Raw genomic sequence first — 21330 nt, forward strand, 5'->3', positions numbered from 1 at the left:
AAGGAGACTCCACAACCTCTCTGGGCAGCCTGTTCCAGGGCTGTCTGTCCCTTCCCTCTTGCCGCCTAGCCCTCAGCTGTTGATAGACATTGATCAGATCCCCTCTCAGTCTTCTCCTCTCCACACTAATCAGCCCCAGGGCTCTCAGCCTCTCCTCACCAGGCAGTGCTCCAGTCCCTTCAGCATCCTTGGAGCCCTCCCTTGGACTCTCTCCAGCAGATCCCTGTCCCTCTTGAACTGGATGCAGTATTCCAGGTGGGGCCTCACTGGGGCAGAGTAGAGCGGGAGGTTTTTCCATACTGCCTTAGACAGAGAGGTTAATTTAGTTTTGTTGATGGTGACTGTGTAGAAGTGCTGCTTCCTTACTATCAAACTGCTGAGGGAGAATTTTTCTGGAGCAATTGGATAGTCTGATGCTTAGCTGCTTAAAGGGGATAGTGCAGTGATGAATTTGCTGTTGCATTTTGGTTAGTATTGCTTTCATCAGTAGTGTTAATCACATTCCAGAGCACATGAAACTGCAGAGACAAGATAAGGAGCTTTTATTGCTGCATTTTCTTGCGCATGTGTAATCATGGTTAGTCCTGGGACCAAAGGTCCTTGACACAAGTACATTAGACACACTGAATGCAAGAACACATATCACCTTCATCTTTCCCCAAAAGCCTTGGCAAGTTCTCCATGCAGCAGAGCTGAAGTCCAGCCCTGGCTCTAGTTATGGAGGAGTGAGATCAGCTGGGGCCAAGTCAGTAAAGCCTCCAACGAAGCCATGGTGTGTGCCTAGGCACCTTCATAGTCACCTGCAAGAGACACGGTGCAGTTTTCTCTGTGGGACTCTTCAAGCAGCAGGGGAAGCAAAACAATTCTACTGCCTTTTCATGGATGTGGTGGGAGAGAATGAGGCCTTGCAGCAGTTCTTTGAAGGTAAGAGTCAAGTTTAAAGAGAGAATCTTAATGATTTTTCGTGGTGGCAAAAATATGGAAGTCGTTTGGGGTTAACTGGAGAAGAAAGGAGGAAGAGCCCTGAACCCCAAAGCTCTGCTTACACAAAGACCTGGTGTAAGGCAGTACCAGAACAACCTTGTACACATGGTACAGGTGCACTGCAGTCCCTTTGTGCTTTGGCCAGAAGACCAAAGGCAAGGTGGACCCAGCAGAGCTTGCATCACCGCCGTGGTAATTGCCAGGAAGAAAAACGGGGAAGTGGCTGAGGTCTCTGCAATTTATCACTTCTGAAGTCTTAGCACTTTCCATGATGTTAGAGAGCTCCCTGCCAGCTCTATCACTCCATGCCAGGTTACAGAGCCTTTTCTTTCCACTAAGAGCATTTCTCTGAAATTGTAATTGGTGGCAGGATCCTCAGATGCTTCTGTGAATTAAACAAAGGTCTTTTTAGTTTATTTTCTTTTCTGGATGGGATCTGCCCTACCTTCTTCACAAAGACAATTGACAGTCAAGCAGATCCCATAGTCTCCTGCCTTTTTCTTACCACACTATTTTCTCTATAGTAGGAGCCAGAATAAAACTTCATTTCTTGAGCAATTCTTCTTTGTGTTTTTTTTTCTTCTGTTTTTTCTTTTTGTGATTTGTTATTTTTTTTGGTTTTGTTTTGTCTTCCTTTTTCATTTTTGTTTCTATCCCCCTCCCCCCCCTTTTTTTCCCTTTCTGGCACTTTGTTGGCCTCAATGAGGTGGCAGCTCTAACCTTTGAATTAAAGATTCTCCAGCACTGATCAAGAGAATGTATTTAAGCCAAGAATTATAAACTAGTGGATCACAATCTAAGGCTTCAAGCCAGCAAAAACTTGTTTATAGTCGTTAAGAAACTAATAACCTATTTTAAAAGTTCACTTTAAGTCATGGAAATCAAAAGCTAACAAACTTCCTTGGCTTTGCTTTCAGCAGTATTTGCTTTTATCATGCTATTTGTACAAGAGCTGAACTGGAGGTGCTGGTGGATGAGAAGCTCAGTGTGACCCAGCAGTGTGCACTTACAGCCCAGAAAGCCAACCAGAGCCTTGGCTGCAGCAAGAGAAGTGTGGCCAGCAGGGTGAGGGAGGTGATTCTCCCCCTCTACACCAGCTAGGCAGAGTAGAGAGGGAGGAGAACCTCCCTGGCTCTGCTGGACACACTCTTCTGAATGCACCCCAGGATCCCATTGGCCCTCCTGGCCACAAGGGCACATTGCTGACCCAGGGAGAACTTCTTGTCTACCAGTACTCCCAGGTCCTTCTCCACAGGGCTGCTCTCTTAGCTTCATTGAATGTCAAGGCAGCTGACGAACTGTCTGTCATTTTAGCACTACAGCTTCTGGGTTGGCTTTATACTGCCATTCCATGGGACAAGAGCAGTGAACTCCTAGTTCTAACTTAGTGGCCTCTGAGATTAGTCACAGGAGTGCCTGTGACTGAGAACATTGTCTTTCGAGGCTGCAAAGTAGCTGAGTCAGGCAATACCAAGTGGAGAATGCTGCACCTGAGGAGGTCTGCCTGGGGTGTCAGTGCTTCAGCTTTGGCTTCCAATGCATCAGCTGGCAGCTGAGCAGACTTAGAGGTCTGATTTGTAAGAGCAATTGAAATTAATGAGCAAAAAAGGATCCCATTTCCTTTAATTCTTCACAGAGCACCTTTCTTTTGACCCTCATTAGTAACAGCAGACTCATGTTTGCATTATTGGGAGGGGACAAGCTGAAGAAGGAGGTTTTTCAAGGAAAAGGAGATCATTTTCCTGTTTTCCTTTTCTTCACCACTTTCAGTGGTTAGTAGACCTCTTAGATGAGATATGGCTCTGACTGGGACTTGACCTTGGTTGTTTCTCATGCAGGTAAATGTCTTTTCTCTTCTCATCTGGCTGTTCTGGGAAGTTCTTGTCTTTATTTAATTATTGGGGGGTCTCATTTCACTCCCATGCCAGAGGTTTTGTCTTTGATGCAAGGTTGGGTATTTTTTTCCTATAATTTCTGTTGAAATTAGTATTTTTAGTTAAAATATTTTCACTTTCAGATCATTAACTTCCTATCTGTCAAGGGAAGGCCAGAGCTCCTGATTAGCTGTTGTGCCTGTGTGTTTACAGAGCAATTTATTCTTGCTGATGTTATCACATGGCGTTGAGAAAACAAAATAAACGTCAGCCTCGTTCACAGGCTCACAGGATGTTAGGGATTGGAAGGGACCTCTGGAGGTCATCAAGTCCAACCCCCCCTGCCAGAGCAGGACCAGAGAATCCAGCACAGGGCACACAGGAACACATCCAGACAGGGCTGGAAAGGCTCCAGAGAAGGAGACTCCACAACCTCTCTGGGCAGCCTCTTCTAGTGCTCTGGGACCCTTACAGTCAAGAAGTTCTTCCTCATGTTGAGGTGGAACCTCCTGTGCTGTAGTTTCCATCCATTGTCCCTTGTTCTATTCCAGGGCACAAGTGAGCAGAGGCTGTCCCTGTCCCTTCCTTCCTGACCCCCAGCCCTCAGCTATTGATAGACATTGATCAGATCCCCTCTCAGTCTTCTCCTCTCCACACTAAACAGCCCCAGGGCTCTCAGCCTCTCCTCCCCAGGCAGTGCTCCAGTCCCTTCAGCATCCTTGGAGCCCTCCCTTGGACTCTCTCCAGCAGATCCCTGTCCCTCTTGAACTGGGGAGCCCAGAACTGGATGCAATATTCCAGGTGTGGCCTCACTGGGACAGAGTAGAAGGGGAGGAGAACCTCCCTGGATCTGCTGGACACACTTCTAGTTACACAGTTAAACTAGGTCTTCTCTTCTGTTTTTGCTGGAAGGTACCTTGAGGTGTCTGAGGTGTGTGTTTGCTCTCAGTGCCCTCTCTGATCTGCAGCTCTCAATCAGTGCACGGCAAGCAGGGAACACAGCTGAGCTCTCTTGGCATGTAAATTCAGCCACACAACAAAGGTGCCACTAGACACAAAGCACTTAATACCCAGAGGTGTCTCATAGCATTTTGAGGATGTGAGATGGAAACAGGAATAAAAGGTGAAATGAGCAATGAAAAATATTAATGGTAAGATTCACACAAGTTCACTCCTCACCACTTGGAGCTTTAGGTCTTCCCCACTGAGTCCTGGCTGGCTGCAGTTCTGCCAGCTAGGGCTAAGTCCTTGACCCTTTCCTCTTTATTGCTGCTCTGTGCCCAAGGTTCATGTCTGTAGCTCTAATGTCCTAGCAGTTTTTATTGATGGTTCCAGGTCTTTTCCATAAGGATCTGGACTGTCCTTATTAGTGGATGTGTCCAGAGAAGGGCCATGGAGGAGGAGCTGGAGCTGCTCTGCTGTGAGGACAGGCTGAGAGAGTTGGGGCTGCTCAGTCTGGAGAAGAGAAGGCTCTGAGGAGACCTTGTGGCCTTCAAGGATCTAAAGGGGGCTCCAAGAAAGCTGGGGAGGGACTTTTTAGGGTATCAGGGAGTGATAGGACTGGGGGGGATGGAACAAAACTAGAAGTGGGCAGATTCAGATTGGATGTTAGGAAGAAGTTCTTTCCCATGAAAGTGGTGAGACACTGGAACAGGTTGCCCAGGGAGGTGGTGGAAGCCTCATCCCTGGAGGTTTTTAAGGCCAGGCTGGATGTGGCTCTGGACAACCTGCTGTAGTGTGAGGTGTCCCTGCCCATGGCAGGGGAGTTGGAACTGGCTGATCCTTGAAGTCCCTTCCAGCCCTGACAATTCTGTGATTCTGTGCCATTTTTACCCCTTGATCTGTAATGATTGCTTACAGCAGAGCCTGTATTTAACATCAATCTTGCTACAAATAGTTGGATTTGCCTGGGAGCTTCCTGGCATCCTCTTTTCATGTCAGGAAATGATCAGCTTAGCATTAAGTCAATAGTAGAAATTTGACAGAGTATTTTATTGGTGGGGGACTGAACTTGCTTGCCAAAGCAGCAGCCCAGTAGCCTGGTTATTGGGGTAGTGCTTTGGAAAGTGGTGGTTGTGGTTCCAGCCAAATTCACAACCACATGTGGACTTTCTCTGAGGCAGCTGCTGTATTACAGACAAAAATTCGCTGTCAGGAATTTCTGGTTCTCCTCCCCCCATCCTTCACCTTGCATTGAGATACTACCGAGAAATAGGGACCTGATTTGCATGAAGATGTATGTAAGGCACTACATGGAGAACTAATCAGTTAGGAAGGTTATGGAGGGATTGAGACTGTTCGTTACAGGATGATGAAGTGAAGCTCTGGAGCCAGGTGATGAGAACCTCATGGCTGGAGGAAAGCAGGGGGAGCTACATGAAGCTGGAGACTGCCAGATTAGGAGGCTGGAGTTCAGACAACTGCTTACATGCCTGGGGCTGGCAGCAGGGACAGGCTAGGTGAGAATGGCCAAGGAAATGGAAGGCACTGGTGCAGCTGACAGGTTTTAGATTTCAGATTGGAGGAGAAATGATATCAAAGGTATGGAGAAGTGGGGGGAAATACAATCAGTATGCTGCCTATGACTGCAGTCTCTGCTCTGCAAACACCTGTGTGTGAAACCCTAACTACAGTCTTGGGCTTTGATCTTCGTCAGCTTCTTGGGCAGCAATCTTGGCACAGTGTGGTGGGTTGAAATTCCCCCCAACATAGAATTGCCAGTCCAGCTGAGCTGTAAAGCAAATGAAGCTCTATTTACAAGCACACTACAATCTAGAAATATGAAATGCAATGAATATGTACAAAATAGACATTTACATATAGGTACAATCTATAAACAGCACAAGAACCCCCCTGGTTTTGTCTGCTAATAGCTTCCCCTGCTCTGCTCTGTGGTAGTTTTAGGCTGTATCTTTAAAATTTTCCACAGATCTTGAACAGAAAGTGGTAAAAAGTAAATAAATCACTACTGGGTGTAAAAAGGAAAATAATGGTAAATTCTAAACAATCCCATTGAACAGATATCTACCATAAGAATTAGTTTGGCATCTCCTCTATGGAGAGAGACTGAGAGCTGTAGGGCTGGAGAGGAGAAGGCTGAGAGGGGATCTGACCAATGTCTCTCAATAGCTGAGGGCTGGGGGTGAGGAAGGAAGGGACAGGGACAGCCTCTGCTCACTTGTGCCCTGGGATAGGACAAGGGGCAATGGATGGAAACTCCAGCACAGAAGTTGCACCTGAACATGAGGAAGAACTTTACTGTAAGGGACACAGAGCCCTGGAGCAGGCTGCCCAGAGAGGTTGTGGAGTCTCCTTCCCTGGAGCCTTTCCAACCCTACCTGAATGCATTCCTCTGTGGAGTACCCTGGGTGATCCTGCTTTTGGCAGGGGGATTGGACTGGATCTCTGGAGGTCTCTTCCAGCCTCTAAGGTACTTTGATACTGTGAATCATTTTCCTGTGGACTACATTAACAAAAGAGATTCAGGGAGGTTATCCTAAATTCAGACATGAGGAACAAAAGGATGAGAATCAAACAAGTTTGAGCCAGGCTCCTTAGTACTCTCAAGCTGGTTTTGGAAAGTGCTGTGCTGCTACTTCAAAACTTTCCATGTTACAAATGTGCTAAGACAGTGTGCTGCACCTACTGAGTCTGTCTTCTAAGGTGCAGAGAACATATCTGTGTGCAATGCCTGTATGTTGGGATGTGAGAATCTCCCAGGGGCACATCTGCAAGTTACTGTCTCACAATGAGAAGCAAGGCAGAGTGAAGTCTGCAGCAGCAATAAGCAAGCAATGCCTGGATTAATCTGGGATCACTAAGCAATTCAGGAGATGTTTATTAGCAATGTGAATTTATGTATTAAGGCAGACTCAGGTGGAAATTGTTGTGCAAGGTGGTGGGAGTGGACTTTCAGATGCTGCTGGAAGTTTTGTAATGCCTAGACACTGGGTGAGGAAGTAACCATGTCAGACAGTGACACTGAGGAAAGAACAGGCTGCCCAGTGGGGTTGTGGAGTCTCCCTCTCTGGAGATACTCAGGACTGCCTGGATGTGTTTCTGTGTGACCTGCTCTAGGTGATCCTGCTCTGGCAGGGGGCTGGACTGGATGAGCTTTTGAGGTCCCTTCCAGCCCCTAACATTCTGTGATTCTGTGAAAGAACAGGAGAGATTCTGCAGTATGACTCCTTACCATGCACATGTCCAATGCCAGTGCAGTGAGAAGACAGCCAAGGCACCAAAAGCAGCTACTGGTCCTGTGCTCAGTGACAGTGATAAGCCTTTTGTGTTCTCCCACTGTGCTCCAGAGCTCAGGGGAGATCACAGAAAACATCCAGTAGGAAGAGACCTCCAAGCTCATCCAGTTCAGCCTTTGACCCAGCACTGAAGGGTCAACACTAAACCACATCCCTAAGTGTCAGCTCCACACACTGCTTAAACACCTCCAGGGATGGTCACTCCAGCACAGCCCTGGGCAGCCCATTCCAGTGTTTAAGAGCCCTCTCTGTGAAGAAATATTGGTTGGTGTCAAATGCTTGGGTCTGAGCCTTGTAGCTCTGGATAGAGGCTGGTCCCTTTGGCAGGGTTGGGCTGGGGGGCAGAGCCCTGCACAGGTCCTCTGCCTCGCAGGAGAGTGCAGTAACTTCAGTGTCCTTATCTTGTTTGCTTTCTGACTGGCCACACCTGTATTTATGGAAGGCTTGCTGGAGGTGGGGAGCCTACAAAGCACTTCTGTTTGGCTTGCCTTTGTGTTTTTTGTTTTTTTTTTTTTTTTTTAGAGTTCCATCTGACTTCCTACAGAAGGTGGTGAATTCCAAAGACTTTCTAATCATAAAATCTGTTTATAGCCATTGGTTACCAAGCAACAAAGGACAAAGTACTGAACCTTTCCATACATTTAACATACTAAAGGGCTGGTTTTTTGGGGGAGAGAACAAAAGGAAGCCACCTATAGAGTATTTCTAAAGCTTTATTTGTGCTTTCCTTAAGCTCAGGATGGTGAACTTTTAAAGAGTGTTTCAGAAACTCCCTTGCAGCACTAATGCAGAAATTGGATCTGTGTGAGACAACCTCATCTTTCCCCCAGTCACCCAGAGTATGAAGTGACCTCAGAACTACTTTATGCACTTGCAGATTGGGGCCCTTCATTCTCTTGCTGCGGTAATTCAGTGAAGCCTTAATGCTGTACACAAACTGCTGTTTGCCTGGTGCTGCTCTGCCACCTTCATCTTCTCCTGCACGTCCTCATTCATTCTTGTTTTTCCAGTTACCCTTCCTGCCAGTGACCAAGCCAGAAGGGTCATACCCACCAGGTACACACCAGACAGGACAGATTTGGTTTTCCTTTGTGTAGGAGAGTGGGCAGTGCTGCTTAGCCTGACTTACTGATGAGTCTCTCTGAATTCCACTCTCTGTCTACAACCATCTGAAGGGAGGTTGTAGCCAGGAGGGGTTTGGTCTCTTCTCCCAGGCAACCAGCACCAGAACAAGAGGACACAGTCTCAAGCTGTGCCAGGGGAGGTTTAGGCTCAGGGTGAGGAGAAAGTTCTTCACAGAGAGAGTGGTTGGCCATTGGAATGTGCTGCCCAGGGAGGTGGTGGGGTCACCATCCCTGGAGGTGTTCAAGAGGGGATTGGACGTGGCACTTGGTGCCATGGTTTAGATAGGCATGAGGTGTAGGGTGACAGGTTGGACCTGATGATCTTTGAGGTCTCTTCCAGCCCTCTTGATTCTATAATTCTATAATTTCTGTCTTTTTCACATTTTTTTAATTTTAGGGCAAGATGTCCATGGAACCTTGGAAAATCCCATGGTGGATACAAGCATGTTGGAAGAATTCCTCAGTAGTGATGCAGAGTTTGGAACTTTGTAAGTGTTACAGCACTGCCACTTCCCCTCCTTAACAACATCTCTCCAATTGTTTTTGTTTAGTGCTATGACAGAAGCTGAACACAACAGTCAGTATCCTTCTTGCAGTAGGGGCTCCAGAACTGGATACAGAACTCCAGGTGGGGTCTCACCAGAGGGAGGTGATTCTCCCCCTCTACTCCACTCTGGTGAGACCCCACCTGGACTACTGCATCCAGTTCTAGAGCCTCTATTAGAAGAAGGATCTGGAGGTGCTGGAACATGTCCAGAGAAAGGCCATGAGAATGATCAAGGGGCTGGAGCTCCTCTGCTATGAAGACAGATTATGAGAGTTGGGGATATTCTGGATAGAGTAGTCTAGAGGATAGAATAGGAGAGGATGGTATAGGAGAGGATGGAATAGGAGAGGATGGTATAGGAGAGGATGGAATAGGAGAGGATGGAATAGGAGAGGATGGAATAGGAGAGGATAGAATAGGAGAGGATGGTATAGGAGAGGATGGTATAGGAGAGGATGGAATAGGAGAGGATGGAATAGGAGAGGATGGAATAGAATGGAATGGAGTAGGTCTAGAGATGAGAAGGCTCCAAGGAGACCTTCTTGTGGCCTTCCAGTATCTGAAGGGGGCCTACAGAAAAGCTGGGGAGGGACTTTTTAGGGTGTCAGGTAGTGAGAGGACTGGGTAGAGTGGAGCAAAACTAGAAGTGGGTAGATTCAGATTGGATGTTAGGAAGAAGTTCTTCCCCATGAGGGTGGTGAGACACTGGCACAAGTTGCCCAGGGAGGTGGTGGAAGCCTCATTACTGGAAGTTTTTTGGGCCAGGCTGGATGTGGCTCTGGGCAATCTGATGTAGTGTGAGGTGTCCCTGCCCATGGCAGGGGGATTGGAAACCCTTGTGGTATCCTTGAGGTCCCTTCCAACCCTAACAATTCTATGATTCTATGAAATTGGAGTTTTAAGAGGACTGTAGCTGTCTTGATGCTGTTACTTACTTAAAGCTGTATGAGAAGACTTAGAGAAATGACTTACAGACAGTAATGGAAATATGTTTGTCTTGTTAACAGAATGGATGATAATGAAGCCTGGGATTAATCACAGCTGTGATGCTAACGGGGGCATTAAGTGCAAAGATGTTATTTTAATATTCCTGTAAGTGCTAGTTTAGGGCTACTGTTTTCATCCCAATGCTTCATTCAGAACAGAGGAACTGTCCATTATTGTCTCCTGAGAACAATTTTAAGAGATAAAAAGGATGCATAATGCGAAGGGTCATGGTCAAGGGTGAAAAGTTATGCAGCACAGATCTATCAAAGACTCCAACCCCAAATCTTTCATCTAGACAACTGTCAGATGATGTTGTTCCATGAAAAATACTGTTAATGGGCTGACACTTGCACTTGCCAAGAAGCAGAGCAAGAGGGGATGTCTTAAAAATAATTAAACACAGGATTTTTCACTCCAGGCACACTCAGCAGCACACTTATTTACTTACAGTGGGCCAAACAGGCTTCTAGCTGCTCTACATTCTTGTAAATACATCATAAATATTGGATTGATTCTGTCCATGCTATAAAAATAAAGAAGGAAGAGGTTGTTGTATATAAATAACCTTTGATTTTAGAGTATTTTTAGAGTGACTAAACACGTTGCAGGCTAAACAGATTGTTAACTTTTGCATGCCAACTTTAAAATGTTTATTTTTTTGCTTTTATAAACAAAACAGCAGAAACACAAATGTGCGTGTATATATGTATATATATATAGTGTTTTATGTAGCTCAGGTGTGTTAGATCTTATAGCTGCAGTGCTACAAAGTATTTACATGCAGGGAAACAATCTGTAAAGCCACTAAGGATTTGGAGACTCAACAGGATTTTGCACTGATGCTGTAGTTGTACTTCATTATGGGATGAAGAAGCACATTTACTGAATCATTAGATCACTAAAAGTAAAATGATGAAGCATTTGTCTGTATTGCAGTGCATAAATAGAACAGAATCTCACAAAGGTACTTGCCAAAATATCCAGGGAGAAAAATATTGGGAAACATATATGTGTGTGTGTATACATATATACATATATTACAACTGCCTGAAAGGAGGTTGTAGAAAGGCCAGCATCAGTCTCTTCTCCAATGTAACTAGTGATAGGATGAGAGGAAACGGGCTTAAGTTGTGCCAGGGGAGGTTTATATTGGACATTAGGAGAGAGAAAGGGAGAAATTTAGTGAGACTCAACAAGGGCAGGTGTAGAGTCTTGCACCTGGAAAAGAACAACCCCATGGAGCAATACAGGCTGGGGACTGACCTGTTGGAGAGCAGTGAAGGGGAGAGGGACCTGGGGGTCCTGGTGAATGGCAGGCTGACTGTAAACCAGCAATGTGCTCTTGTGGCCAAGAAGGCAAACAGCATCCTGGGGTGGATTAGAAGTTAGTAAGGTTCTCCTCCCTCTCTACTCTGCCCTGCTGAGGCCACATCTGGAATATTGTGTCCAGTTCTGGGACCCTCAGTTCAAGAAGGACAGGGAAGTGCTTGAAAGAGTCCAACTCAGGGCCAAAAGAATGATTGAGGGAGTGGAACATCTTCCTTACCAAGAGAGACTGAGGGAGCTGAGGGCTCTTTGGTTTGGAGGAGACTGAGGGGTGACCTCATTCATGTTTATAGATATGGAAAGAGTGAGTGCCAAGAGGATGGATCAGGCTCTGCTCAGTGATGGGACAAGAGGCAATAGGTGGGAGTTGAGACATAGGAAGTTCCATGTAGACATGGGGAGGGATTTTTTTCACTGTGGGGGTGATGGAGCACTGGAATAGGCTGCCCAGGGGGGTTGGGGAGTCTCCCTCTCTGGAGATACTTGGGGCCCACCTGGATGTGTTCCTGTGTGATCTCTAGGGGATCCTGGTCTGGCAGGGGGGTTGGACTTGGATGATCTTTCCAGGTCCCTTCCAACTCCTGACATTCTGTGATTAGGAAAAATTTCTCTACTAAAGAGTGATGAGGGTGTCTAGGAAGGTGGTGGAGTCACCATCCGTGGAGGTGTTCAGCACATAGATGTGGTACTTCAGGAAACAGTTTAGTGGTTATGGTTGGACACAATGATCTTAAAAGGGCTTTTCCAACTTTAATGAGTCTATTTTAGATAGACAGATAGATGATAGATAGATAGATGATAGATAGGAAGATAGATAGATAGATAGATAGAATGCACTGCATGAGGTGCTGCTGCCTGTCTGCACTTTGTCAGCACCTTTTGCTGTGGACAAGCAAACCTAGGCTCAAAAAAGTTTTACTTTACTTTGTTACTAATGAACACAAGCTTCCAGTCACTGAATGGTGTATTGAGAGAAAGAGACCATAAGCAATGAAACACTTAGGGGAACATCCTTCCTCCCTTCCTCCCTCCCTGCCCTGCCTTTTCGAGGCTCAACCTAACCCCAGCACTTCTCCCTCCTTCCGACTGCTGCAGATTTGTAAACCTGTACTCTAGAGAGAAAGGCTTAAAGCCCTTTGTGAACTCCCTGTGTTCAGAGATGCTGCTGTGCCTGGAGGGAACTTAAGAGCAGCTCACAGGAAGGAAGGGGGATTGAAGTCATAGTATCATAGAATCAGTCAGGGTTGGAAGGGACCTCAAGGATCATCCAGTTCCAAACCCCCTGCCATGGGCAGGGACACCTCACACTAGATCAGGCTGGCCAGAGCCTCATCCAGCCTGGCCTTAAACACCTCCAGGGATGGGGCCTCAACCACCTCCCTGCACAACCCATTCCAGGCTCTCACCACTCTCATGGGGAAGAACTTCCTCACGTCCAGTCTGATTCTCCCCACTTCCAGCTTTATTCCATTCCCCCCAGTCCTGTCACTACCTGACATCCTAAAAAGTCCCTCCCCAGCTTTCTTGGAGCCCCCTTCAGATACAGGAAGGCCACAAGAAGGTCACCTCAAAGCCTTCTCTTCTCCAGACTGAACAGCCCCAACTCTCTCAGTCTGTCCTCATAGCAGAGCAGCTCCAGCCCTCTGATCATCCTCATGGCCCTTCTCTGGACATGTTCCAGCATGTCCATAACCCTCTTGTAATAGAGGCTCCAGAACTGGACACAGTACTCCAGGTGTGGTCTCAGCAGAGCTGAGCAGAGGGAGAGAATCACCTCCCTTGCCCTGCTGGCCACACTTCTCTTGCTGCAGCCCAGGCTCTGGTTGGCTCTCTGGGCTGCAAGTGCTCACTGCTGGCTCCTGTTGAGCTTCTCATCCCCCAGCACCCCCAAGTCCCTCTCCTCAGGGCTGCTCTCCAGCCAGTCCCTGCCCAGCCTGGATTTGTGCTTGGGATTGCCCTGACCCAGCTGCAGGACCCTGCACTTGGTCTTGTTGAACCTCATGAGGTTGGCTTGTGCTCAAGTCAGAAGTTTGGGGGATGGAATGGGAGGGGTGACCAAGAGCTGGTAAGAATGAGGCCTCCCTGTGTGAGGGAGTGGTGTAGGGCTATAGAAGATGGTGTAACAAACTGTAAGTTACATTGCTCCTGTGAGAAGGGGCAGCAATCATGGTGAGCAATGCTTTCTGAAGACCATTGTCAGTAATTCCTAACTGTCAGTAATTTCCAGCTGCTTTCAGCATTGCCTTGTGGTCATCTACCATGTCTTCTCCTGGTAGAAATTAAAGTCTCTTTTTCACCCCTAGGCAAAACCAGTTGCCAGACTCCCCACCAGACTCTGGATCAGAACCATGTTCTCCACCACGGCTCCAGAGTAGGTCACATGAACCTGGTCTCTCCCAAGCTCATTGGAAGGTCTCCAGCTTCTCTTCCTTGTCCTTACTTTCTTGTCTGCTTGCTTCTTGCAGCCCCATGGTATGATACTGCCTGGCCCAGTGGGCTGCAAACTCTGCCCCCATGCCCGTCTGCTGTGGCACCCAGCAGGTTTCCCTGCAGGTTCCTGGAGTCTTACTCTGACCCCTGTGGCAATGGTCATCCCTGCACCAACCCCCAGAGCTGCTGCCTGAAGAGAGAAAATGCTCCGACTCCTTGGAATCATTCTGCATCGTCCAGCTGTTTGGGTTTTGATTCATGCTTTCAGCCAACTGCATCTCAGATTTCTGGGTAAATGCTAAAGCTTTTCTGCAAAGGATAGGACAGATACAAAGAAAAAGCAGAGCTGGTAGAAGACGTGGTTTAAGACTGGTGTAAAATCCTGGTGGGTGTAGCACATTCCACAGGATGGCAGTGTTTAGACGTTTATAAGCCACTTGTGCCTGAGGGTTGTTAAACACCTTGACTGGAGTTCAGATTGGAAGTAGTGATGGATCTCAATTTTTAAAACAGCAGAAGGCTGTGGAGAGAACACCAGGTGCTTCCTAACTGCATCATAAAAGTATCCAGGTGTTTCATATCCCGTCTGTCATATGCATTCACCAGCACGCTGAAGATGCTCACTTATTTAAAATGCACTGGCTAGTGCAAGTGTCCAACCATAATTAACACCTTGGGAAAATCAACTGGAGGGAGGAGGGACCTCCCTGGTCGTTGGGAGAGGAATGTGAATTCATCAGTGTTAGTCTTGGGCTTGCAGATGCTCTGTCTCCTGTATAGAGCTCAGTTAAATTGATGTGTCATGTGGGGGAAGGAAGTTTGGCCTGGGGTTCTCAGTGGAGCTGTTTGTTTGTTTTCCAGAAAAAAAAAAAAGATGCCAATTAGTCAAAATCATACTATTTTTTTGAGGGAATACTATGTTTATTGGAACTTAAGATGCAAAATACTTCTTGACCAAGTGTAGAACTTTGGAACAAACTCAGGAAAATAATAAAAGTTAATGTGGTGGGCAGACTTCTACTTGTGAAGAAACCTCCAGTACCTGTGAGCCTGAATGAAACCTGGATTCTGGCTTGGTGTTTGCCACGTATAGAAGGAGTAAAGCTCTGTCAGGATATTCTAGTTCCATTTTATGGTATCAAAACTTTGGAAGGAATGGAAGCCCCATTCCTGGAAGTTTTTAAAGCCAGGCTGGATGTGGCTGTGAGCAACCTGTTGTAGTGTGAGGTGTCCCTGCCCATGGCAGGGGGGATTGGACCTAGATGATCCTTGAGATCCCTTCCAACCCTGACAATTCTGTGATTTTTTGAAATGTCATTTTCTGGGACAGGAGAAACTTACCCAGCAGTTGCCCCTTGAGATGTCTTCTTCAACACACTAGTTCAACTGCTAGTAGTGTTTTCTGAATAAGAAGAAAAGTGAGTTCACGCTTGGTGCAGTGAAATTTTCAAGATAAAACTCTGATTTGTAATGCAGGTGTCAGGAAGCACAAACCCCTGCAACTTATACACTGTATAAAAGGGCTAATTTTTCAAAATAGAGACCAACTTTTTTGATATGAAAAAAAAACAACAACCAGCAACCTAATTTATGTTTTGCAAGGAAAAAAACCCTGCACAATTTAGTTTTAAAAGGCCAAGAACATTATCCTCCCCCTGGTAAATCTGAATTTGGATGACAGTACAGTTAGAATGAGATCCCTGGCTGTGCTCTTGTGCTGATTCTGTGATGTGTGTGTTTGAACTTAGAGATGAATAATGCAATGTGTGCTTTTAAAAAAGTATTTCTACAGTGCCAGGGAAAAAAAGGAAGCTCTCACAATTACTGGGAGATGCTCCTGATTGTCCAGTCCGACCTCAAGACTCCAGACAAGGTAAGCAACTGTGTGTGAAGATGAAATTGTATGTTTCATGCCACAGGAAAGTGTTTTAAGAACTGGCTCTGAAAAGGTACCAGGATTAACTGCACTCCACTACCAGGTTTGTGTGCATTTACCTTTTCAGTGTCTTTGAAAACCAGGACTTGTTTATGTTTGGTGAAGAGGGAACAAGCATCGGAGGCTGATGTTTTCTGAGGTCTCAGTACAAAATATTCTGCCTTCTTCCACGTGTGAGCCTGCAGTACACAGATGGTATTGTACTCTGCTGGCTTTCCTTGGGGAAATGAGAGTGGGGAAGGGACTGGAGGGGAAGTGATGAGCAGAGGCTGAGGGAGCTGGGGGTGTTCAGCCTGGAGAAGAGGAGACTCAGGGGGGACCTTTGCACTCTCTACAAGTACCTGAAGTGAAGTTGTAGTCAGGTGGGGGTCAGGCTCTGCTCCCAGGCAGCTTGGGACAGGACAAGAGGGCATGGCCTGAAGCTGTGCCACGGGAGGGTTAGGTTGGATGTTAGGAAGCAGTTCCTGCTGGAAAGGGGAATTAGAGCCTGGGATGGACTGCCCAGGGAGGTGATGGAGTCGCTGTCCCTGGAGGTGTTTAAGGCAAGATTGGATGTGGCACTTAGTGCCATGGTCTGGTGGTGTGGTGGTGTTGGGTCATAGGCTGGGCTTGGTGATCTCAGAGGTCTTTTCCAGCCTCAATAATTCTGTGATTCTGTGTAAACTGACTGGGCAAAGAAACCATCTTTTGGGTCAGCTTAACAGGGATTTAATGTGGTGGATGAACAAACAGACTGCTGTTTAGTATCTCAACTCCAAACATTTTCTAAATATCTATCCATGCACACGCTTTGGTAAATCCAGTCTGTTCTTCCCCATGCCTTCCCCAGATGAATTGGGCTCAAATTTCAGCTCAAGCTGAAAATGCTAAGCTTGTACCAATTTATGCAAAAAAAAGCTTATCAGGCATGTGCAGCTATGGATCAGCTCCTGTGAAATGTGAGGCTCTTTGTGAATGAACAGTTTATTGAAGAAACTCACCCTGGTCTATTAGTGGAAAATCTATTTATTATTTCTTCAGAGTAAGTAATTTTTCAGCATTAGGTCAAAGTTTTAGAACCCCTTTAATAAGTAGCAGTTGGGTTTATTAGGTTACTTTTCCTTTGGTATCTTCTGTTTGATCAGTGTTGTTTGATTGTAACTAGTCCTCTGAAGTCTACTGCTGCTGGAAAGAGAGGATGAGCAGGATGTACCTAAAAATTGCTCTTGCTGGTTTTAATAGGTAAAGACACAGCTTTGAGATATACTTTCCTGGGTAGTCACTGTTAATAAAATTGAACTGACAAGCTATTGGAAAACATAGCCATTAGCTAAGATGGCATAGGTGTGAATTTCTTTGCTGTGGGTTTTTTCCTTGTATTTTCAGTTTGCTCTGTGTCAAAAGGAGAGAACTGCAAATGGAGCTTGGGCCTGAAATGTTTCTGTAGGCTGTGTCTTACTGTGCTGCCACTGGCTGTGGATGGATCTTAGCTTAGATAATCAATGACTTCTCTTCTGTCTTTACTGTGCTCCTCTTTGTGTCTCTCTTGTCACATTCTTCTCTATCTTCATATCTCAGAAAGCATTAATCAGTCAACCAGATGTAATGATGAATGTGTGCCTCCTGCTCTGCAACAAAATACCTGTTGCAGTGAGTTGGAGTGTACTCAGTTTAAAACTGTAGTAGAGAGATTGGGAAACATATGGAATTATTTTGCTTCATTGCTTCTTGCAGTATTGCAGATTTACAGTAAAATGCTTCCCTTTTCCTGGTTTTGTTTTATTTTCATAAATTCATAGATTCATAGAATGGGTTGGGTTGGAAGGAACCTTGAAGGTCATCTAGTTCCAACCCCCCTGCTATGGATACCTCCCACTACACCAGGCTGCTCAAGGTCTCATCCAGCCAGGCCTTGAGCACCTCCAGGGATGGAGCATCCACAGCCTTGTTGGGCAGCCCATTCCAATGTCTCACCACCCACACTGTAAAGAATTTCTTCTTCTTTCCTTTGTTTGTGGTTGTTTTGGTTTTTGTTGTTGCTGTTGTTTTGCTTTTTTTTTTTTCCTAAAGGAAAGTATTCCATCCTTTTTTTGAGACAATAAAAATAGTACCTGCTATTTGTGTAATATTTGGCAAATCAGGAAAAAAAAAAGCTGGAAAACTTATTTTCTAGGGCATATAACATAATCTGGAATAGGAATATAACATAATATTTTGGAGTAAGTGTAAAGGACTTACCAGGTTTAAGTGTCCATGCTCTGCATTTGTGCTTTTTAATGTATGTATATATGCAAATATATTTATGAAATGTTTCTGCAGGGCTTTTGGCAAGTCACAAAAGTAATAACTGAATTGCCACTCTCTCTCTACAGCAGCTGTTAAGGACTGTGCAGCTGAAGTGCAAGATTATGACAGTGATGGACAGAATGCAGCTCTGGAAAGATGCTGTCAAGCTCTAACGTGGCAACCATACCAAAGTTCTCAGTGGCACAGCTTATTTAATTCTAATTATGAAAAACTGTAAGCAGTGATGTTTGCACTTTGCAAATGGTTTCTTGGGGTTTGGGTTTTTTCCTGGTGTTTCAGATCTGCAGGAGTAAATGATACATTTGACAGCCCCTCATTTTCTTACTGAAAATAAGACTGGGGAAGGAGGTATAGCAGGAATGATGGAATATGGTTCTGCAGGTGTGTGAGACAAGCAGAACTTTAAATATAGGTTGAAATTCATTCCAGGTTTTCTGAATTCCCTCTGGGGATTTATAGGCAAAAGAGAAATTAATTTGACTTAAAACACTTGTTGCTTTTTACTTCTGTTTCAAGCACCATGGGACAAGTGATTACTGAGCATACAACACCTTTCCCTCTAATGGCTTAAAGCATTAAAGGAAAATGGAAGGAGAAGCAGCTTATAATTGTTTCAGGGCTCATCATTCTAAGTCTTAATTACTATACACACACATATATGTGTGTGTATATATATATGAGTGCATATATATATGTGTGTGTGTAGATAGATATAGATATAGATATATAGATATAGATACAGATATATGACATGCAGCTATTTAGTTAAAGATTTAGAGTTTTCCTTTATAAGTCAGAACTGTAAATAGGGTTTTTTTGTGTGTCACACAATCTGGCAAAGGTCATTCCATTTCCTATCCCTGTTGTCTCCATTCTAGTATTTCATGAATGATCCTCTTTAACAAAAGCTCTTCTGCAGCATCTGGTTTATTCCGCAGGATTGGTGCAAACAATTTGAGCTGCCTCCACAGGACTTAAGCAGCAGAGTAGATTTTGGGTTTTTGTCCAGCCCAGCATGGAAGTTTGGAGTGTATTGGTGTCATTGAGTGACATTGACGTTCCCTGTTGGTACACAGCATGTCAGAAGGCACAACACACCTTGCTGTGTCCCACATAACCCTTCTCCTAAGGTACTGACAACCCAGTGTCTGCTCCTGCCTATTCCTTGGGAGCTGGATGGGCCAAGAAACTTCCAGCTGTGCTTGTCGTGTGAACTGTCACTAGATGGAAGCAGCTTCCAACTCCTGTTAGACTTTCAGTCAACAGCTGCCTCAGAGCTGGGAGCTGATGGTGGGAGTCTGCTCTCCTGCTGTTACCCAATTACTTGTTGGTTCCCATGCACTTAAAATGAAGATCCAAACTCACATTTCTTGGTGGCTTGTGGCTGAGAATTAAGGTATCCAGGTACATGTGCCATCACCATTACTGTGGAAGGGAACTGAGATGTTACTTGCAGAGTGATCTGTTACTTTTAAGTGAGGTCAAGGGCAGGTGATCTGCTGGAGTGCAGCCCCTTGGGGAGGGACATGGGAATCCTGCTGGACAGCAAGTTCTGCATGGGACAGCAATGTGCCCTGGTGGCCAAGGCCAATGGGATCGTGGGGTGCATTAAGAGGAGTGTGTCCAGCAAATCCAGGGAGGTTCTCCTCCCCTTCTGCCCTGCTGAGACCACACCTAGAATATTGCATCCAGGTCTAGGCTCCCCAGTTCAAGAGGGACAGGGATCTGCTGGAGAGAGTCCAAGGGAGGGCTCCAAGGATGCTGAAGGGACTGGAGCAGTGCCTGGTGAGGAGAGGCTGAGAGCCCTGGGGCTGGTTAGTGTGGAGAGGAGAAGACTGAGAGGGGATCTGATCAATGTCTATCAATAGCTGAGGGCTGGGGGTCAGGAAGGAAGGGACAGGGACAGCCTCTGCTCACTTGTGCCCTGGGATAGGACAAGGGGTAATGGATGGAAACTCCAGCACAGGAGGTTCCACCTCAACATGAGGAAGAACTTCTTGACTGTAAGGCTCCCAGAGCCCTGGAGCAGGCTGCCCAGAGAGGTTGTGGAGTTTCCTTCTCTGGAGCCTTTCCAGCCCTGTCTGGATGTGTTCCTGTGTGCCCTGTGCTGGATTCTCTGGTCCTGCTCTGGCAGGGGGGTTGGACTGGAAGATCTCCAGAGGTCCCTTCCAACCCCTAACACCCTGTGATTCTGTGGTAGTGCTTTTGTTCCAAGGGGCACTGTACTTGTGGCACAGTGCATAGATCTTCTGAGTAGTGACAAGGATCAGGAGGACAGGCTGAGGGAGTTGGAGTTGTTCAGTCTGGGGAAGAGAAGGCTGCAGGGGGACCTTTTTTCATCCTTTTAGTACTTAGAAGGGGACCTGTAAGAATCACAGCATCACAGAATGTTAGAGCTTGGGTAGGACCTTGAGTGATCATCCAGTCAGACTCCCCTGCCAGCGCAGAACCGTCTTGAGCAGGTCACACAGCACCACTTCCAGACAGAAGGATGGTGACAATCTGTTTAGCAGGACCTGTTGAAGCCAGTCAGGGGGCAATGATTTTATACTAAAGCTGATCCTGCTCTGGCAGGGGGGTTGGACCATATGATCTTAGAATCATAGACCTCCAAAGGTCATCCAGTCTGACCTCCCCACAGTCAGCAGGGACATCCCCAACTAGATCAGGTTGCCCAGGGCCTCATCGAACCTTACCTTGAATATCTCTGGAGAGGAGACCTCAACCACCTCCCTGGGCAACCTGTTCCAGTGTTCCATCACCCTCATAGTGAAGAACTTGTTCCTAACATCCAATCTAAATCTGCTCTGCTCTAGTTTGAAGCCATTGTCCCTCCTCCTGTCCCTGCAGGCCTTTGCAAACAGTCTCTCTCCAGCCTTCCTGTAGCCCCCTTCAGGTACTGGCAGGCTGCTATTAGGTTTCCTTGGAGCCTCCTCTTCTCCAGGCTGAACATCCCCAGCTCCCTCAGCCTGTCCTTGTAGCATAGAATCAGAGAATTGTTAGGATTGGAAGGGAGCTCAATGATGATCTAGTTCCAAGCCTCCTGCCATGGGCAGGGACACCTCACACTAGAGCAGGTTGCTCAGAGCCACATTTAAGGTCAGGTTGGATGGGGCTCTGAGCAACCTGATCTAGTTATGGATGTCCCTGGACTAGATGACCTTTAAAAATCCCTTTAAGCCCAAAGCATTCTATGATTCTGTGAAGTTTTGCTTCTTTAATGATGGTTTAAGGAGAGAGTAAACAGGTTTTTATAGTTTTAAACACAAATTAACATATGACTTAGTTGTTACAAAGCAGTTTTCTCTTTATTCCTTGTCCTCAGATTGATTGAAAGGAAACTTTTTTCAGAGGTTACACAAAAGATAATAAAATCTGTACATTTTTTTATAAAGTCTGAACATTTCTTGTAAAGTCTGTACGGTTTGATTTTCCCAACTAATAATGTTCAAACAAATGGATTAGTTCTGAAAAGCCATCCTCAGTAATTGTGTTAATGAGAGGTTCTCAGTAGCATCAGACAAGATCATCACTATTAAACTCCCGTTAGCAAGCAAAGCTGATGCCTATATAAGAGAAC

The 21330-nt window shown here is 45.9% G+C and overlaps 1 protein-coding gene across 1 annotated transcript in view; it reads left to right on the forward strand.

Moving 5' to 3' along the window:
• The first annotated feature begins 878 nt into the window (after positions 1 to 878).
• Positions 879 to 21330, forward strand: part of MYRFL (myelin regulatory factor like) — a 52340-nt gene continuing 31888 nt past the window's right edge. Inside the window, exons 1-6 of the mRNA XM_054399819.1 lie at positions 879 to 924; positions 8636 to 8726; positions 13402 to 13469; positions 13564 to 13819; positions 15310 to 15401; positions 17816 to 17963. Coding sequence (XP_054255794.1) covers positions 879 to 924; positions 8636 to 8726; positions 13402 to 13469; positions 13564 to 13819; positions 15310 to 15401; positions 17816 to 17963 — 701 coding nt within the window. The remainder of the gene's footprint in view (positions 925 to 8635; positions 8727 to 13401; positions 13470 to 13563; positions 13820 to 15309; positions 15402 to 17815; positions 17964 to 21330) is intronic.

Source organism: Indicator indicator, chromosome 3 (assembly GCF_027791375.1).
Source record: "Indicator indicator isolate 239-I01 chromosome 3, UM_Iind_1.1, whole genome shotgun sequence".
Taxonomy (NCBI): domain Eukaryota; kingdom Metazoa; phylum Chordata; class Aves; order Piciformes; family Indicatoridae; genus Indicator; species Indicator indicator.